Source organism: Etheostoma cragini, chromosome 11 (assembly GCF_013103735.1).
Source record: "Etheostoma cragini isolate CJK2018 chromosome 11, CSU_Ecrag_1.0, whole genome shotgun sequence".
NCBI classification, from domain to species: Eukaryota; Metazoa; Chordata; class Actinopteri; order Perciformes; family Percidae; genus Etheostoma; species Etheostoma cragini.
The window spans coordinates 2837021-2856055 of record NC_048417.1 but is presented as its reverse complement, the minus strand read 5'-3'; the positions used below and the strand labels follow the sequence as shown (position 1 = coordinate 2856055).

General features: G+C 41.1%; 1 protein-coding gene across 3 annotated transcripts in view; it reads left to right on the top strand.

The window, feature by feature from the left end:
- The window catches only part of slc4a3 (solute carrier family 4 member 3), a 57467-nt gene that overhangs the window by 20947 nt on the left and 17485 nt on the right, over positions 1–19035 (top strand). The window contains exons 4-9 of one of the 3 annotated variants that reach the window (XM_034885464.1): positions 445–695; positions 986–1173; positions 3126–3352; positions 12420–12565; positions 13863–14043; positions 14841–14976. In XM_034885464.1, the coding sequence (XP_034741355.1) occupies positions 445–695; positions 986–1173; positions 3126–3352; positions 12420–12565; positions 13863–14043; positions 14841–14976 (1129 nt within the window). Of the gene's footprint in view, positions 1–444; positions 696–985; positions 1174–3125; positions 3353–7664; positions 8282–12419; positions 12566–13862; positions 14044–14840; positions 14977–19035 lie in introns of those variants that run through there. The other 2 variants (XM_034885465.1, XM_034885466.1) reach the window with 2 other exon arrangements.

Here is a 19035-nt window from a genome sequence, read left to right as displayed (position 1 = left end):
CCAGAGGACGCTCTACAACGTCCCTGTAAGTGATGGCGTTGCATAGTCTGTCCACCAGAGGACGCTCTACAACGTCCCAGTTAGTGATGACGTGGCATAGTCTGTCCACCAGAGGACAGAGGTCTGTGTCTGTTATGTTAGGACTTTAAGTTTTTCTGATAGTTTTTTATTTATCAGAACTTGTTGTGACAATAAAACAAATTTATTATCATATTATTTTAGTGAGAACTCATAAATAACTACAAATAACTAATGTTAGGGAAATCGGATTGTGTTTTGTTTTACACGTTCACGATTTTTTTTATTTTTATATACAGTATATCAACTGATATATGGGAAAATCGGATTTGTAAATAACCAAATATTTGTATCTGTAAAGGCCTTAAAAGTCCTTTATCAGTCGGGCTCTAATTTGGATTTTATTTGTCATTTTGTTGACCACAGATCACAGACACTCATTTCACCACACGCACCACCCCTTATCCACCCACCTGCCCCTGGCCCAGCGATTACGCAAGAGGGTGCACAGCACCGACAGAAGGCGCAAGAAGAAACGGAAGAAAAGGAAGACTTCTCTGCCCCCCTCCGACGTTACACCCACCATCCACGAGGTAGACGAGGAAGAGGCCGAGTCTGAGACGGATGGACAGGGAGTGGCTGCCCCCCCCGCAGAGCTACCTGACATCCAACCACAGGTAAAATAACACCTAGGAACCGTGGGACCTTTAGTGATACCTTCACACCATGTCTTGTAGTCAATTATTTGAACATGTAAAAAAATATACAAACACTAAGTCAAAGTTAGTGAAACCGTTAGAAACATATAAGCAACAAATAAGCAACTTAATGGACAAATAACACATAATATTCTCCGTTTCTGGTCCTATGCCCCCATTTTTAACAATAATTATAGATAACAGAAATGTATGTATAACCACAGGTTAGCATCTTCCTCCCCTCTCACTGATCTTCCTCTTCCTCTCAGTTTAGTTTGAGGAGCCAAGAGGACGTGGAGGAACCTCTCCCGCTCACTGCCTTCCACAAGGAAAACGAAGAACATCCATTGTCGAGGCGAGCCGCTCCCGCTCTGATAGAGAGGGAGGCTCATCGTGGGGGAGTTGCTGTTCTTGGATCAAATGAGGAGCTGCGTGGAGAGGAAGAGGCTTGCAACAGGTCGGCTATTACAACATTACACATTACGGAAAAAATCTTTATATTCTTTCCCTCTCCTACTACGTGAGCCCCTTCTCTGTGTGACGTCGAGTTTTTCCTGCGTGTCTCTATCACGTGGGACGTTAGACAGCCAATCAGCAGCACTATTGGATCTTGATAGAAGAATTCTACATGATGAGATTTACTCCTAAGGGATTCAAATTGGGTATTGAATGACAAGGCATTTTTGATACTCAATACTTTATTGGAAATTCGGTCAATGCCTGAAAAGGATTGAATTTGGTACCCGGCCCTACTGGTGAATGTAAATCCAATATTCATATAGGGTCTTTTCAGATCTGTTTTGGTCTCCACTAACTGATTATATCTGTCAAATATCGGTCTCTTCTGCCATTTGGTGCTGGGTAAGTTGTGTACAGTGGGTTAAGGCTTCTTTTGTGCGGTAATGTGGCTAGAACCAAGGTTGATTAGAGCAATGAGAAGGCTGTGGTCCAGTGTTGTAGTCAAGACCGTAGTGTATTGAGACCGAGACAAGACCAAGACCAGATCAGTGCGAGTCCCACACTGAATGACACGATAAAATGTGGGAAATGCTAGGCATAAACACTGAGGCCGAGTAAAATGTGGTAGATTTTTTGGGGGTTTTTTTGTTCAAAATCTAAGTTTTTTATTGGATCTGTTTTTCTAAACTACATTGTGTTATACTGCACGATCATACGTGAATTAGCAAGATCAGGTGGGTCCTCGAGGCTTCAGCTGTGAGTCATGGCCGCGGGACGGCAGAGCAGGGAGCCGATCTGCTGCTGTTCCGCCGTTGTTGGATATTGCGGGTCAGAGCATCAGATAGCAACGCAAAAGGCATTTAATTGGCAGCCAAATGAGGCAAAGTCCGCGTTGCTATTCAGTCTGGTTGATACCATATTAGCACTGAGTTTTGGAATCAGCAGACACAAATCAATACACATACACAAATACACTACACACATTAGTATAATAGATAAAATAGAAAATGGGACACCGTTAAAGGACAGAAAAACCCAAATGATGATAATGGAATAAAATGAATTAAAAAAATGATAAAAGATAACAAGACGACACCACATAGAAGCAAGTCTATAAAACTTTGTTTTAAGAAGTGATTTAAAAGAAGTCTGATTCAGCAAGACTTAGTGTTTATCCTTTATGTGAAATGTTTCATTAGGTATGTGAGCAAATCACATGATATATAACACTAATAACTAATAAGGCTGTTAGGGGTCAATAAAAGCTCCGGCTGAAATCTAGATATTAGAACACATTCAGAAGCATACAGATGCAAATTGATGTAATCGTAAAAGGATTTGTGTGTGTGTGTGTGTGCGTGCCTGTGTGTGTGTGTGTGCGTGTGCGTGTGCCTGTGTCTGTGTGTGTGTGTGTGTCTGTGTGTGTGTGTGTGTGTGTGTGTGTGTGTGTGAGAACACAGCTGAGGATGACTCAGAGATGCTGGCCTGTTGCTGTGTTGTGAAGCCCTCTCCTGGTGAAGACCCAGCAATGCAAACCACAGCAGTTCAGTCAGCACAGCAGCATCATTTTGTTTGCATGAATTTTGTTTGATGGTTTATCTATATTTTACCAAATTTAACAACTAAACCTCAACACATCATGCTGAAATTTCAATCTTTAAATTAGGGCTCGTGATCACAATCATTTTGCTAAATATTGAAATTGTGATGATTTAACACGATTGTTCAATGTCTTTTGGAAAGATTTATGAATTTCCCTTCATACTTTTCCCATTTTAACATGGTTTTCCAATCAAAACACTTGCAAAACATAACATGCAAAATAATATTTTTTCTCTATTACTCTGTTTTTGTGATAATTAGGAGCCGGAATCGTAATTATGGTTATTTTTAAATTAATAGCACAGCTCTTCTTTACATTCACCAATATGTGTCTTTGCTTTCTGTCAGTGTTTCCCCAGGATCACATCCCTCGAGATTAAACACGACCCGCGGCTGGTTCCGTAGGAAGCCCGTCCACCACCGTGTGGCGGGCGCCCAGCGGAGCAACTACGACCTGCGGGAGCGGATCTGCATCGGCAGCATGACGGCTCTGGAGACGGCCGTCTACCAGCAGGTGCCCACTGACGAGGCGGAGGCCCAGATGTTGGCCAGCGCCGACCTGGATGACATGAAAAGTAAGAAGGATATAATTGAGGGCTTTTAGGAAGCTACATGATGAACGTTGTTTTGATATGTCATTTCACATGATATACTTCACATGGTTTATGAAAGTGAATGACGTATCCGTGTTGACAATGTCATTGGCTGACTTTTAAGCTACAATATAACATAGCATGAAAAGTACTTTTTCAATGGTTGCTGTACCCGGGGTGTCTTAAATTGGGAGAACTGTCTGTCTCCAACGCGCTTGAGTATGGTCTAGCTACGCCCCCTATCTGTTCTGGGATAGGCTCTGGCTTGTTGGATGTACGAGAAGGGAGGGACACGTGCAGGATGTTACGCTTCATGCTGAGGGAAGCCTTCTATGGTCTGTTGTTTCTGTATAACAGACTGTCGGCACGAACGCAGTTCTGATCCCAGACTCTGGCGGAACATTTTTGAATCGATATCTTGGCTCATATGGAGCTCAAATAGCCGATCAGCGGATAACAAAGAAAGAGAGAGGTTCCTAACGGAGACAGTGGAATCGTTGACTGCACTCATGGCAAAAGTGTAAACTGAGATAACTCCATGGTTAGCTCACTCACCGCGGCGACCCGGCCTTCACCGCAGAGCCGTGCTCATCAGCCGGGAAGTTATTTCTCCTTACCGGGACTGTAAGTCCTGCATCACCCTGTCAGGGTTCTAACTGGCAATAATGACCGGCTTGCTCTACATTATCCCTTATATTATATATTTGATATTATAGACACTATATTCCATAGACTTAGTCTAAGTCCCTACACTACAGTAGTGCTGCAAAAAATCCTCTCAAACCTTCCAATCTGAACATATTTTTGGTGTTGAATGAACTCTGGTGTCATTTGTCAGGCCGGTGGTACTGATGGTGTTTTGGTCAAACGAAGATGTTATTTTTAATGATTTACTGTGTGGTAGTTTTTTCCATATGTGTGAATATAATAGGGGTTTAAATATGAGTTTGTTGCTATGATGTGACTTATTTTGCCCCACAAAGTAATCACATGGCTGGGCTACCAGTTGACTAAAACTGACTGACTAAAAATCTTTATATAATCTCTTTGCTATCAAGAAATATAGGCTTCGGAGCGGGGGAAATGGGAGATGATTGTCTCTGTTTCTAAATGTAACTTCTCAGATGACTCACGCCACAACAGCGTCTTTGTGATGTGTCTTTTTTCTTTTTCTGGGCTCAATGCACATTCCACTTCTCCAGCAAACCTTCACTATAAAGCCTGTACATACAATTTTACACTCTGTTGTTATTACACACATTACACACACATGCTCAGGTCCTATACATGCATTAATATAGAGATGCAGAATGAGACATGTCCAGGTCCCTGCCTATACAATACAGAATATTAATTTCAAGCAGCCAAACATTTTTTAGGGAAATTAGAGACAGGTTTGGATCAGATTTTTTCACCTGCGTTTATGATCATTTATCTTTTTCTCTTATCACGTTCAGCACCCTCTACTGGCAGTGAAGAAGACATCTGCCTTCATAGTTCAGAGAAATTATGGCTGTTATGAATGTAAAAATACAAACATTTTAAATATCCATCCATGACTTCTTTCTGACCCGCTTCAGCAGTCCGATGCTGGACATGTGTATAACATAGTTTGTTGTATCATTTTTCCTGACTGATTATAACTCAGCAGCTGCTACTCTTTGGTTTGCAGCTCTTTTATTGTGAGAATCCAAAATAGAATTAAGTTAAGCTCCTTAGTATTATCAGCTTTATTCAAATTAAAACACCTTAATTATGTAAATATAGATACTGTTTGTTCTTGTACATACTGAATATTATTTTTTAAAGTGTTCAGTCATATTTAATTGTATTTAGAGGTTGTTCCAGGATAGGTTTGCATGGTTTAATTTTCAGAAAACATATTTTTGTTGTACCGCACATTGCTGCAGCTCCTCTTTTCACCCTGTGTGTTGAGCTCTCGGTTTTAGCTAAAGAGCTACAGATCTGCTCATGATTTCTAAAAATTATAATCACATTTACAATAGAACGGTGATGAGAAACTCCACAATACTCATGGATTTGTATTATTGGGTTTATTTTACATCAATGTATAGATTCTGTTATTACATATTGTTTTTTTAGTGACATATCAGACACTGAATCAAATGTATCTAAACTACACGTTGCCACCCACTGCAATCTGAGCCCCAGTGCAGTTAAAAATGGCCGTGAGGACATAATCAGCATGATTAGGGCAGAAAACAACACACAACCATTTAGCTCATGTTCATCTCTTTAAGATTCACATATACATTGCTATTGCTGGCAGACTTTATCTTACTAAAAGGGTGTAAAGTATCCTATTATTACAGGGTAGAGGCCATTTCTACTAATCTGCCAACAAATACAGAGTTAAATGTTTAGAATCAGCAGAAAATAAGAGTAAAAGACATTAGGTGTTGGGATGGTTTTGCAGTTTTGACCGAGTCAGTGTCAGTTTGTTGAAGGATGTGTTGTATGTTTATCCTTCTGTAATGTTATTTCCATCAAAGTTTCAGATGTAAGAATAGAACATGTTCCACATCTCTCACACTTCCAGGCCTCCCTACTGGAAATGCATTCCTGTAAGCAGAAGGTAAGAGATAGAAAGAGAAAAAGAGTGGAAGGAGAGAGAGACTGGGAGGCAGAGAAAAGCTCTCTCTCCCAGTGACCAGGCCACTAATTAACAGGGGCTGGAGTCGATTCCCCTTCCGCAGCGACCCTGCCCCGGGCCATTCCTGCTGCAGCCCAGTGATCATTGACTGTTTAGGAACCATCTGGAAACGGCAAACGGGGCACCCAGAGTCACTCAAAAAAGCTATTGGATTTGTAGGGAGTGATGCTTGACATTGACAGGCCGTGTATATTACTGCCGTACGTCTATGATTTTCAGTTGCACTCCCTCTTTAGCAGTTTTTAAGTCTTAAGTGTGAGTTTCAGTCTTATGTTGGAAACTTTAAACTCATGTTGTCAAAGTGTGCTCTCTGACGTCGTCTCAGTCCTGGTCAACCAGTCTCTTGAAGAGGTGGGGGGGACATTTGGACGAGGCTGTTAAACGTATGCCCCATACGACCCGCCATTGTGACGTGCCAGGTGTCTTTGTTAGGGATGGAAATCGATTGATTAATGTGCAACGTGTGTAATTTAACTGACTTCCGGAAAGGAGAAAGAGAAAAAGGCAGAAGAAACAGATATAAAGAGAAAAGCAGAAAACAATTCAATGTGGGCAACTTAATAAGAGAGCGAGGGCCTTCATTGGCAGAACCCAAATTTCATATTAATAAAATGTAATTCAGTATAATGTCTTTTAACTCCACTGCAGACAGGAGTCTCCTGTGACAGCTGTGTCATGTGAGTACAACAGGCGTTCAGCAGGCCGCTGTTGCACGCTGTGTTATCGGCAGCCTGGGAGAGCATGTGACAAGCAGCTGCATCATTTCATCACATTCATTGCATGTAAAAAATAAAATGCAAGAAGAAGAAAAAGAAATCTAATGCTTTGGAGGGTTAGGGTTCAGATTAGTGACACATATGGCCCTCTGTAGTTTGGCTCATTTGAAGCGAATGTACTTCTATGTGATTCCTGCTGCTCTGAGTTTGTCCCCTCATGGTTGAATGCACTGAATGGAATTGTTTTGGATAAAAGCATCAGCTAAAGGAAATGTAATGTAAAATGTAATGCAACACACACACATTTAATCATGTGTGTGTGTGTGTGTGTGTGTTTTAGAGAGGGTCCTAACACTGGGGCACCTGTTTCTGTAGACAGAGAGTCAGACCACGACACCTCATGGTTTCCATGGAGACCCAGAGACAGAAGCGGTACGTCTTGCCCTGATAATTAGCACCATGATCTCTCACTAAGCATAGTGCTGGAGCTTATTCTTTTATTCTCATCATTTAGGCTCCACACTCGCAGGATATGTGCGCTAAGAGCTCTCAGTGTATTAGACATGGGTGGAGGAGCCACCCTTTGGAACTTGACCCTTACCCTACTGCTCATCACATGGGGGGGAAGTGATGGTGGTGGAAACGAAAGGCATCAACTATGCTCCGATCTACTTTCTGTTTGGTTTCCAACATCCACCAAGATCAATGGGCCGGGGACATCATTAGAAAAGGGCGGCATTTCCATTCAGCTGACGGGCAGGTCTGACGTAGCAGACCAGCCCTTATCAATACTTGCTTTACGAGTTGCAGCAAAAGGGGTTTTCGCTACAGTACTATGTATGCATCTCTTATTGTGGATACAGCAGGGGTTTCTGGCTGAGGGTGTAGCTCCATCTTTGCTTTTTCAGGAGCTTGTGTTTTTTTTTCTGGACTAAAATTTCAAGATTTTTCTTTGTTGCGCTTGTTTGTTGTTTCTGCTACTTAGAACTTCCTCTTCTGAAGTTGGACTCCCTGAACAGAAGCTATTTGTTTGTCGGGTGCCTGATGAAAAGCCTTTTTTTAAGAAGATTTTGGAGCTGGTTTGCAAAGGGTTGCATATAGGTTCTTTTGCACAGCCCGAGCAATATAACAGAGGTAGTCTAGTGGTCTCTGAAAAGACCCACGCTCATCAGAACTGTGACCCAGGGCATGCGACGGAGTTTGAATCCCTGAATGAGCAGCGTGTCCACTCGGAGCGAGGAGGATTGGAGGAGGTACCAACAGTGGAGATGACAGACGTTGAGGGAATGGAGAACCAGGTGGCCGGGACTTCTGAAAAGAAGCTTGCCACTGATAACTATGGACTGGATCGTTGGCGCAGCTTGCGAAAAAGCTTTGGCACCCCTAAGCTGCACGAAATGGAGCACCGCACCTCAGTGCCCAGCGTGGAAGGGGACTTTGAAGAGTTTGTTTTGGATTTTGATGACTACGACTTGCTGGAGTCGATCCACACTCAAATGGGTTCACCGGAGGAGCCTCTCTGTAAGTTGTGTGTGGAGATTCACGTATACGCCTGCTGGGTCCCATTACATTTCTGCGTATTCAATCAAGAGCTTAAAGTTAATTTAAAGAATGTTGTGTCAAGCTTCTAATAAAGGAAGTTCTGATGTCATAACACCGTGAGAAATTCTCACGGATTAGCATTTTTATTCTATTTTTACATGGCTGATCAATGTACGGGTGCTCACTTGTTTCCATTGATTACGTAGCATGCTGTGTGCTTAATTAATGGCAATATAAGGCTCATTCATGCCCCCGGTATTGAGCAAAATTGACACAGTGCTCCACTGCAGCTGTTTCCGGCGTTATCATTGATCCAATGGCATCCATTTGCCTTTTGAGGTCAGCCACAGCTAGAGCGGAAAGACATCGCATTGACAAGTGTTGTGTATTTCAGCTGTTTTTATCCCTATTTGGGACATGGCACACTAGTCCTGTCATGAAGCTAGGTTCCAGCCCATGCAAAAGAAATAAAAGTGATGTGCCTAGATAGCTTAGATAACTGTTGTTATGATTTGATACTATAAATCAAATTGAATTGAAAAATTGAATTAGCCAACAATACCTGACATACTGTATATACTCTCTAATTGGTTTAGGGTCCAATTGTAGCTAAAGACCACTAGCACTAACTGGATATGTTGGGTAGAAACTGTAACTTAAATGATTGACATAACCGATGGTATTGTTTAAAATTTGAGCAGTATTTTATGTTGATATTGATTACTATGCCTGCCAACAGTTTAAAGCTAACGTGCAGGACTTTTACATATAAATGAACATCAGTTACATTCAAGCCCTTGCCAAACAAGTTCACACAACTCTGATTTGTTTTAACCCTATCGCTGCCGGGGAAGCATCGCTGTATGTCTTAGTAACCCGGAGTTGTGGTAGTTGGTTGTCTGTGGTAATACAGCATATTAGTACTCAGAATGGGTAGTTTACTAACTCTACAACAAAGTCATTACATGTGCTGTCAACCAACCTTGCTCACTCACTTACATTTCTTCACTGCGGAGCTACTTGTTCTAGCTCTCTGATTGGTTACAACAGAGATCTTCAACTATTGGGTGGATGGCCATGACATTTTGTCAAGACATTCGTGTTTTGCTCACCAGGAATTAGCCATGCATGACATGTTCCATGACTTAGTGATCCCCTGATGTTTCCTGTAGCTCCATTATCAGATCAAAACTTGGATATTAAAGAAAAACAAAAGAAATTAAAACGTTCATTAGCTTTAGCTATACTAATTAGCAAATTTCAGCTTCCTAATTCCCTGAACTAGGATGTTATCATTAGCATTTTGTATTTGCTGGTGTGACTGTAGACTTGTAGTCTTGTTTATTAAGAACAAGCTCTGTGCAGTGATCAGAGAGTGATGAGATGCTTTGGCCTGGACGCCACACCCCTCTATGACTTTGTTTCGCCAATTATAAAATAACTATAATTAATAATAATTAGGAACAGGACAATTGAAGGCAAACATCCCTGTTTTTACAAACCTTTACCTCTAGTATCAAAGGAAATTCCACAGATTGTACACAACGTTCTCTGTTTCCAGATGTTGGACAGATGCATAAATTACATGCAGTAAAGCCTTTAGTGCAGAGCGGCCAACCTTTCAATGTAGTTTAGAATGAGATCAAATGACTTCAGAGCCATCCTGAACATGATTACATTAAACATTTGAAGAAATAGAGTTCATGAGAGTTTAAACACAAGGACATTGTATGTATGTTACACTGTATTTTGAGGTGGTTTCTCTTTAATATTCAAAAAGGACTGTATAGTAAATCAAACTTTCATTAAAACATTGACAGCAGACGTCTGAAGGAAGACATTTAATTATTTTAGACAGTCAAAGGTGGTGGCAAGCTTTGTATCATGATGACTTAAAAGGGAAAAAAATGTATAGCTAGAGTCAAGATGCTTTGGTGAGAAATATATTGCAAATCAGATTTGTACAACAATTGGATTTCACTCAGGCCAAGAGCACAAAGAAATAGAAAATGAGATATGTGTACCTGGCAAGCAAATAAATGCCATCATGATTTGGGGTTATTCTTAGGATTTGTTTGAATTTTAAAATGGACCTTTGATCAGTGCAATCAAAATGAGGTGGATATCATGGCTGACTTGTTTTCCTCAGAACGAATATAATCTAAAACATGTGTTTTATCCTCGGCCAAAGTAATCGGTCAAAACCAGTCATGTCTAGTCCCATCACAGAAAAAAGCCCGAACGTTTGTCTTCCAGCCCCCTACAAAAGAAATAATAATCAAATTTCTATGAATGTGCATTGAATATGCATTGAAGAAAAGTGTGTGGGTAGACTTGACATTGCCTTTTAAAGGCTGTATCTATGAAAGCTTACTCAATTCACTCCAATTCATTTTGCATATTATATAGTGTATTTGTATCTATGTGTACGTATTATTATTATTATTATTATTATTATTTACATGTGTTTAGGTGTGGATTTAGCAGGAAGTGCATGTTAAGGAGATTTGGAAAAAGTGGCTGCTGGTCAACATTGTGCAAAGCTGTTGGTACCACAGGAAACTACTACTACTACTCAACATGATGTGTGGTATTGTTGGATTATAATAGCAAAAGTAATACTGTTCACACTTGTTGTAGGTGGTGGTATGGGGGTCTTAAGATGAAAAGGCCTTAGCCCCCCTCAGACGCCAGTTTCAAAGAAGGAAGAGGAACAAAGCTAGTCAAGGCAGCATCATTTCTAGAGCACATTTCAGAAGCAAGGTGATTCGATATGCTTTACATAAAATATTGAAAAACAATTAAGAAGTATAAAAACAGGTGAAAAAGAATAGAACAGGTGTGAAGTCCAATAATAAAAGTTACAGCGGAGTGTAAGAAATGAACAATCACAGCTTCAAACAGAACAGTCTTCAGCCTTGATTTAAAAGAAGTGAAAGTTGAAGCGGACTGGCGGTTTTCTGGGAGTCTGTTCCAGACACGTGGTGCATATCTGTGGTGGTCCGTGGCCCTCGCCCTGCTCTATGCTGATCAAATCACACAGGGATGGCCTTCAGAGCTCTTCCCTTGGGAGACTCACTAAGATCAAATTCAGCCTAATTTCCTCTTGATTTCCATTTCTACCTATTTCCTCGAGGAAGGCACGGCGCAGCAGAACGGACGCTCTCTCTCTCTCACCTACCTCCACTTTGGTCACCACCGGCCGCTAATGTAAAGTCGAAGGGACAGTCTTTGTGGTCAACAGCAGTTCCAGACTGAGTGCAAAAAATCAGTTTCTAATCTGTCCCCCAGATCTTTGCCGCGATCAAAAATACACCACCCCCATGTCATAAGTTAACCATTACTATAACCTAATACAGGACCTACCCATAATCCCCTATTGCTGCCTGGAAAGTGTTAAATCAGTCCAAACACTCAGGGTGTGCTTTGGAAAATAGTTAACAGCAATGTAAATACATGTAAATGTTAAAACATTCGCAACTACAGATTTTTTTCCTTTCACCCATCTAAAATATATTTCATAAATTGTACCTAAATGTCCCCAATACCTACTGCAATGTGACTGCATCTGTATCAAAATGCCTGGAAACGTTTCACTAGTCACAATGTTGCCAAATCATAATCATTACCTCAGATCACGTAAGTCATCATTTGCCACTCACTTAACACATGTTCCACACAGGTGGTTATTTCCCAGTTCCTGTATCCAAACTGACCCCCCCCCCCCCTCCTCCCCCCCCCCTGTGTTACATAGTAAATGACCCAGGTCTCCACTTAATGAAAAGACCCCATTATGCTAAATCTAATCAAATCTAAATTTGGGGGGGGGGAACACTTCCACTTGGCATTCATAGATTCTTGCTCACCTATGGAGCTTTTGACTTCTGTAATTGGATGTTCTGCTGTCAGCTGGAAACTTCTGATTTTACAGCATCGAGCAGATTTTATGTTGCACAGTTATGCTATATTTGTATCAAAATCCTTAATAGAGCATTTCAGCCTACAGAGCGCAACTCGTTAGGTTGGTTTATGAATTGCTCCTACAGAAATCTAGACATCTTGATTTTGCAATGATGATCTTTAGCATTTTTTTTGTCTTAAATTACTCGCTGTCCAGGTCACCGATTTGAGGACAACCCTGGCGTGAGACGCCACCTGGTGAAGAAGTCCTCACGATGCCTGGTGACCCGAGGCAGCAACAGCTCCATACCACTGAGCAGCCTGAAGAAGAAGAAGAGAGCAGCAGATAAGAAGATCCATGAGGTTTGCAGCACACTTTTTTCCCCATACCCCAGCCTCATCATGTTGCATTGTAACACCTAGGTGAACTATTTAATAGTGCTCAACATTGGGGTTCCAGAAGTGAAAATCCAGTTTATTTTCTCCATAACAATTTTATTTCTTTTCTAGAGTAACCTGAAAAAGAGAAAAGTGTGCCTTTAACAGCCTGAAAAAGATTTAAAGTACACCATTATTAATCATTCGAGGCTTTAATTTTAAAAAGTCCTTCATCAGAATGGTCCTTAATTACCTAAATGACCCAATGGACATGTATTGTCTAACCCAGAGTTGGAATGAAATTGGCTTAACAGTAGGAATCCATTTTAGAGCGGCCTGAAAGAGAGTTAAATTTGCCTTTAACAGCCTGAAAAAGTGTCAATTTAGCTTACTTTTAAGCCTTTAATTTTAAAATCCTACATCAGAATGTTCTGATATTACCTGAGAGACACACTAATTATTAGCCAAAATGTCTAAACCATCCAAGGTAGACTGACGACGAGCGACTAGAGTGTGAAACGGAGCAATTCTGCTCTTTTGGAAACTAGAAGTCCATCTAAAAATCAGGCGTGATTTAACAAAAACATGTAAGTGAACCAATAAGCCAAAAGTGAACTTGTGGGCCATGAAACCAAAACAATGAGATGAACGAGGGGACGCAGGTTTTATAAAGTTCATGGCTCATGGAGTGTAGTCTTAATTTAAACCTATAGTGCGCAACTATTTTACATAGACAGTGTTGTTGTCATTACTCAGACTTCCTGATGGGGGCGACAGAAACTATGCCCCAGAGCTGTAAGGACACTCATCTTCATTGACTTGATGAGATTTGAATACAAACTTGCTCCTTACGGTATGTTTCACCTCAGTTTGACAGCAAAAATGTCACAAAAACACAAATCACATGAGTACTATATTGTGTTGCTCTGAGAACACACTGCTAAAAATGAATTCTGTGTTGACTAAATGTCTCTCCAAACCATTTGGTTATGCTCTCAGTCCAAACCACTCTTGGCTGGATCCAAACCACTCAGCTCAGTTGCTCCTCATAAACATGTGTGTGTGGACTGTTTCCTTGGATCAACTGTCTCTGAATTCATTTTCCTATCAGTATATTCTCCTGTTTTGGTCAAAGATTAACGATAGAAACAGCCGAACCGGTTGTGCTGGTGTTTTCTGAAGTTGTTTGTATTGATGCTAGCCTCGTTGTACTTGATCCGAGTGAGAAGGGGAATCTCCACAGCCCTTTAATGCTCATGAGTCTGCTCTGCTTCATCTCCAGTTGTTTGTAGAGCTGAACGAGCTAATTGTGGATAAGGACCATGAAATGCGTTGGAAGGAGCGGGCCCGCTGGATCAAGTTTGAGGAGGATGTGGAGGAGGAGACAGACCGCTGGGGCAAACCACATGTGGCCTCCCTCTCCTTCCGCAGTTTGCTGGAGCTCCGCCGCACCATCACACACGGTAAACAGCTTCATCTGCATGCATGCAGCTAGGCAGATGTTCACATCTTATGATTTACCTAGTTTTATAAAATCCACAAAGATGGAATATGGCACACAAAAAGAAGCATAAGTCATCCAGTGTGTTGTGGGCTTTATTTATTAACCCTCATGTTGTCCTCTGGTCAAATTGACCCGTTTTCCTATATCAATGTTCTTTTTTTAACTACCTAAAATAACATGATTGATTCCACACAACGCTCTTTGGCAAGTACAAAGCTCTACTTTCATTAATTTTGGGGCATCTTAATCAATTTTATTTGAAAAACACTGAAGTGTTTTTGAAATAGTATTGAGTAAAAGTTGACATATTCCAGTCTGTGATTATCATCAACATCCATTCCTTTTATTTTAGTCAAAATATTTCCTAATTTCTGCTTTTCTTACTCAATCATTAGGTATAATTTCCTATAAATGAGGTCTTTTGAGCATAAATTCAAAAAATAACTGTAAAACTAAAGTTAACAAGTTAGTGTTACGTAGTGTCCTGAGAAAAAGTGACAAACTTGGGGGAAAAAAGCATCAAAGGGGTTAAAAAAAAAGACAAAAACATAAGAAAAAGTTAAAAACATTGGAAAAAAACATCAACAAAGATGCTTTTTTGTGTATTTTTTTATAACACAAAGGTTAAGTAACAATATTTAGACTTGCAAAAATCTTTCCCCCCTCCCCCTGTTAGCCAAGTGCTGGATGTGAGGACTTTTTAAGCAGTCTGGTATCAGCAGCCACTTCTTACCTTCCTCCACCTTCCTTCCCTAGGTGCCATCCTTCTGGACCTGGAACAGAACTCTCTGCCCGGGATCGCCCACCTGGTGGTGGAGACGATGATCATCTCCGATCAGATCAGAGCCGAGGACAGAGCCGGGGTTCTCCGGGCTCTGCTTCTCAAACACAGGTCAGAAACCAGGCCCACATCACACGCTCTTTTACTCAGCTCCACTAAACCTGATCCTCAAAACCAGTGTCATGAAACTGGTCACAGAGCCAACTGTTAATAATGCAGGAGTATAAAATGCATAAATACAAAGCTGTGGAGAGAAATGAAAATGGTTCATGTTCAGGGTTTAACTATTGGAGCACAAGCACGTTAAAGAGGCCGCACTGAGCCAACCCGTCACTTTAATGTAAACACTATTTCTGACTTATAGTTTACGAGGACTTTCTACTTTTCTTCGTTACCATGACACAGATCTTGACTCTAGTTGTTTCTTTATCTATGAATGAAGCGACCTGTCAGCGTATGGCAGTGTGGATGCAGCGTTGCTTACATTTTGATCATGGGTTGTAGATATGGCAGCATGACAACTGAAGTCCTAGCCCTCTTCCTCCTCATCCATCATCATCCAGCAGTGGATGTTGTCACAAAAAAGGCAAACTCAGGGGAGCTGAACGGGGATATTCCACATTATGACATTTAATAACACTTGGCTTTGTTTATTCCCCGTGGTTGACTTAGTTTAAAATGTTAATACTGTGCTGTAACTGCACTGGGTCTTAATTAATTAATAATAATGAATTATATTTCATTATATTTATATAGCGCTTTATCATAGACACTCAGAGCACTTTGGGGGGGAGGGGGGGACTACTGTCTAACGCGACCAATGCGTAGCACCCATCTGGGTGATGCACGGCAGCCTTACGACGTCAGACGCTCGCCACACAGCTGGGTAGAGAGGGAGGGGAACATGTGTTTAGTGGTGAAGGAGACTGAACCACGCTGGAGAAAACCCAGGCAGACAGGGGGAGAACATGCAAATTTCACCCAGAAGGGCCCGGGACCAACCCGGTACCCGGTACCTTCTTGCTGTGCTAACCATTGGGCCACCCTGCTGCTGCCGTGCCCTCTGACCTCTGCCTTCATTCAGATCTTTGCTTTCTCAGTCAGACTTACTCCTATTTCATACACAACACAGTGTTTCAACCTGATGCTCATAACTACACACCAAGATTGAAGATATAGTGATAGAGGCTTTATAAAGACATTTAAACTGGCTTAAAACCAGCCTTTCTAACAATTGTGTTACTTTTTATAAATGTGTCTAAGATGTTTGAGTTGAGATGAGGCAGATTTAAAACCCAGGATTTCAGAAGAAAGGAGACCAGCTAAGCATGAGGCTCTGTGGGTGTCTTCAGTCCAAAAGGGTCAGTTGTTATTTTAACCTTTTGAGCTTTTTGGTGCTTACTTATTTCTGCGAGAGCAGGTTTTTTCCAGCTCGCCCAGTCAGCCATTGTTGGCCTCGATTTTGATGATGTTAAACCAGCAGAAGTGACTGCGTGTAGATTTCTAGAGGGGATGGTTATCATGGGACACCCTGACTTATTGTCAGGTGTCAGGTTCTCAATCCAACAAGGAATTACCGACCAGTGCTTGTCCACAGCAAAGCCAAATTCTCATGCTCACCAACTTCCAGAGGGGATAGTTACATCACATCCTGCACACCGCTAAATATAAAGTCAAATAAACACCAGCATGTAGCTGTGTAATAGATGTGACATGTCATATCCACACTGTCTCTAGCTCTCTCAAACGGTTCCCACTTATTGATCGGCCTTTGCATTGACACACATGGCTAATGGAACAGAACTCTACACATAGTGCTTTATTGATCTTAAACAGTTACATAACCTTAAAAAACGGTTAACTAAATGGCGTCCGGCAAATGGAATTACCACAGGAGAGACGAGCCACGCCTGTACGAATGAGGTTTGTCCTTCTCGCTCTGTCCCCAGTTCGGTTTAGTTAGAAACATATTTCATTAGTGTGTCTTTTGTTCACCCGGTCAATTATTTTACTTCTACTATTGGATGGACTGGCATACAATTTCATTCAGATACTTAAGGTCCCCTGATGAAGTCCACTAAATGAAACAATCCCCGGACTCTGACTCTACAAATAGGTAAACAATTTCACTTATACTGTGACATATTTCAACATCTACTAGGTGGATTGGCACAAAAATTGGTTTGGAAATTCCTAGCTGGCAGGCGATGAATCTTAAAAAAAAAAAAAATCCCTTTCCTCTGGCGCCAGCAGCGTTTTTTTTTGTTAGGACCAAAAAAATGAGGTGTGGGGGTGAGATAGTTATGAAGCAACTGTTGTTGCTAAAGTCAAAAACATTCACTTGTACATGTTTTAGCTCTGCTCAGCCACTGGTCCAGCATCCTCTGTCTGGCTCCCCCTCTGTTAAACCAGAATGGTACAGCCTGCGTTTGATCAGTTACAGTTTTACTGCATGGACAATGCATCAGTGTGATGACACTTTAAAAGTTTGGACCGATAGATTATAGCAAATAATTCAATATTACTAATATCGTGGTGACAAAATATGTTGTCTCATTCAAATCTAATGGGATGGATTTTGCACACGCAAAGCGACACAACAGATGCACATAAAAATAATCTGGCCTGCGGACATTGTTAGCAGCAGGCCATCATGCGATCCTTCCATCTTTCACAACCTTTCCACATAAAGTCCCAGCATGTCACGGGGGGGGGGGGGGGGGGGGGGGGGGGGGGGGGACCAACTCTGTCATTAGAGTCATCACCTGTCTGAGATATCAGATTTACTACGTGGAAGGAAACACATCAAGGTGCTGCTAAAATGTAGCTCATCGCTTACTCAGACCACTTTAAAGATCCTCTGGAAACAGCTGGAGCACAGTTCCACGTCAGCGTCACACCTCGTTCTTTTGTCCCGCGGTGCCGTTGCATCCAATTTGGGCGCCGTGTTATTGGACCGCGCGGGCCTAATGATGTCACCATTTCTCTGAGCAGTGATGTAATGAAGCAGTGTTTAAATTCTTGGCTGGTGGGACACACTAAAAGCTGTCCCTGTGAGAGGGAGATTAATGTCCTTACAGGCTACACGGATTAGTCTCCGGCTGTTTTTTTATGTTCTAATGCGAATACCACGTTGTGAAAAATTCCAGTGTCAACGCAGATTTTCTCGTAGGAGATTTTTATTATTTATTTTTATTATCTTTTTATTCGGGGTGAGTGCCCAACCATCAGCAAACCATACATGGAATGTCCCCATGTCCCCGTCCCCTCCACCCCTAAAATCCCACTGAAATCCATTAACACATGCATACATTCCTACATACAATATACATACACATAATGAGTAAACACAGACAAATAAAAATACAAAAACAATACAAAAAAGGCATTACAAATCATAGCATTAGCATTGGTAACTAGAAGTTCATGAAAAATATGACCATGATAACATTTGTCCAACTTTAGTTTCTCTTACAGTAAAAAATGTGACAATTGATCCAAAAACAACTTTGCCATAGATTCATTTATCCAAATAATGAATATACATTTTTTTGCAAAGTATGTTCTAGTAATTAATATTCTACTTTTTTTAATCTAACTGATAATCTGGAAAATCATTTAATAAATACAGTTCTCGCAGAATTAAATGGCTTTTAGCCCTGCGCATGCAAGCAGTGTAACGAGCATGACATTGGCTCCAGTACCAGTACCCTTAAAGTGATACCAATACCACTAGAGTACTTCATTGATAACATTTTTGCACTCAATATCGATGCATTCAGTTTGGATTTGGAATTGGATTTCAGTGTGTTTTTAACCCTTTGTTGAACAGAGAGCGCCATCTGGTGGGCTCGGATAAGAATGGAAATGGTTCATAAAGATTAATGAAGCTTCATTTGACTGATTTGTTTCCTATCTCTGGGTACAAAAAGCTTGTTTGACTGGAGAGGTTCCGATACTACTTGGTACTGGGTTATTTTGGTGGATATATTAAATGAATCAAGAACTGATACTCATCCCTACTCATGATCCACAATGGCTAAATCCTGAGTCCTATGGTGAGACTTTAATCTAGCACCAAGTCAAAGTTTCACAGTGAACGTCTTTACATACCATGAATATTTGCACCAATATTCAGTCAATATTCAGTTGGCACAATCCACCCTGAAT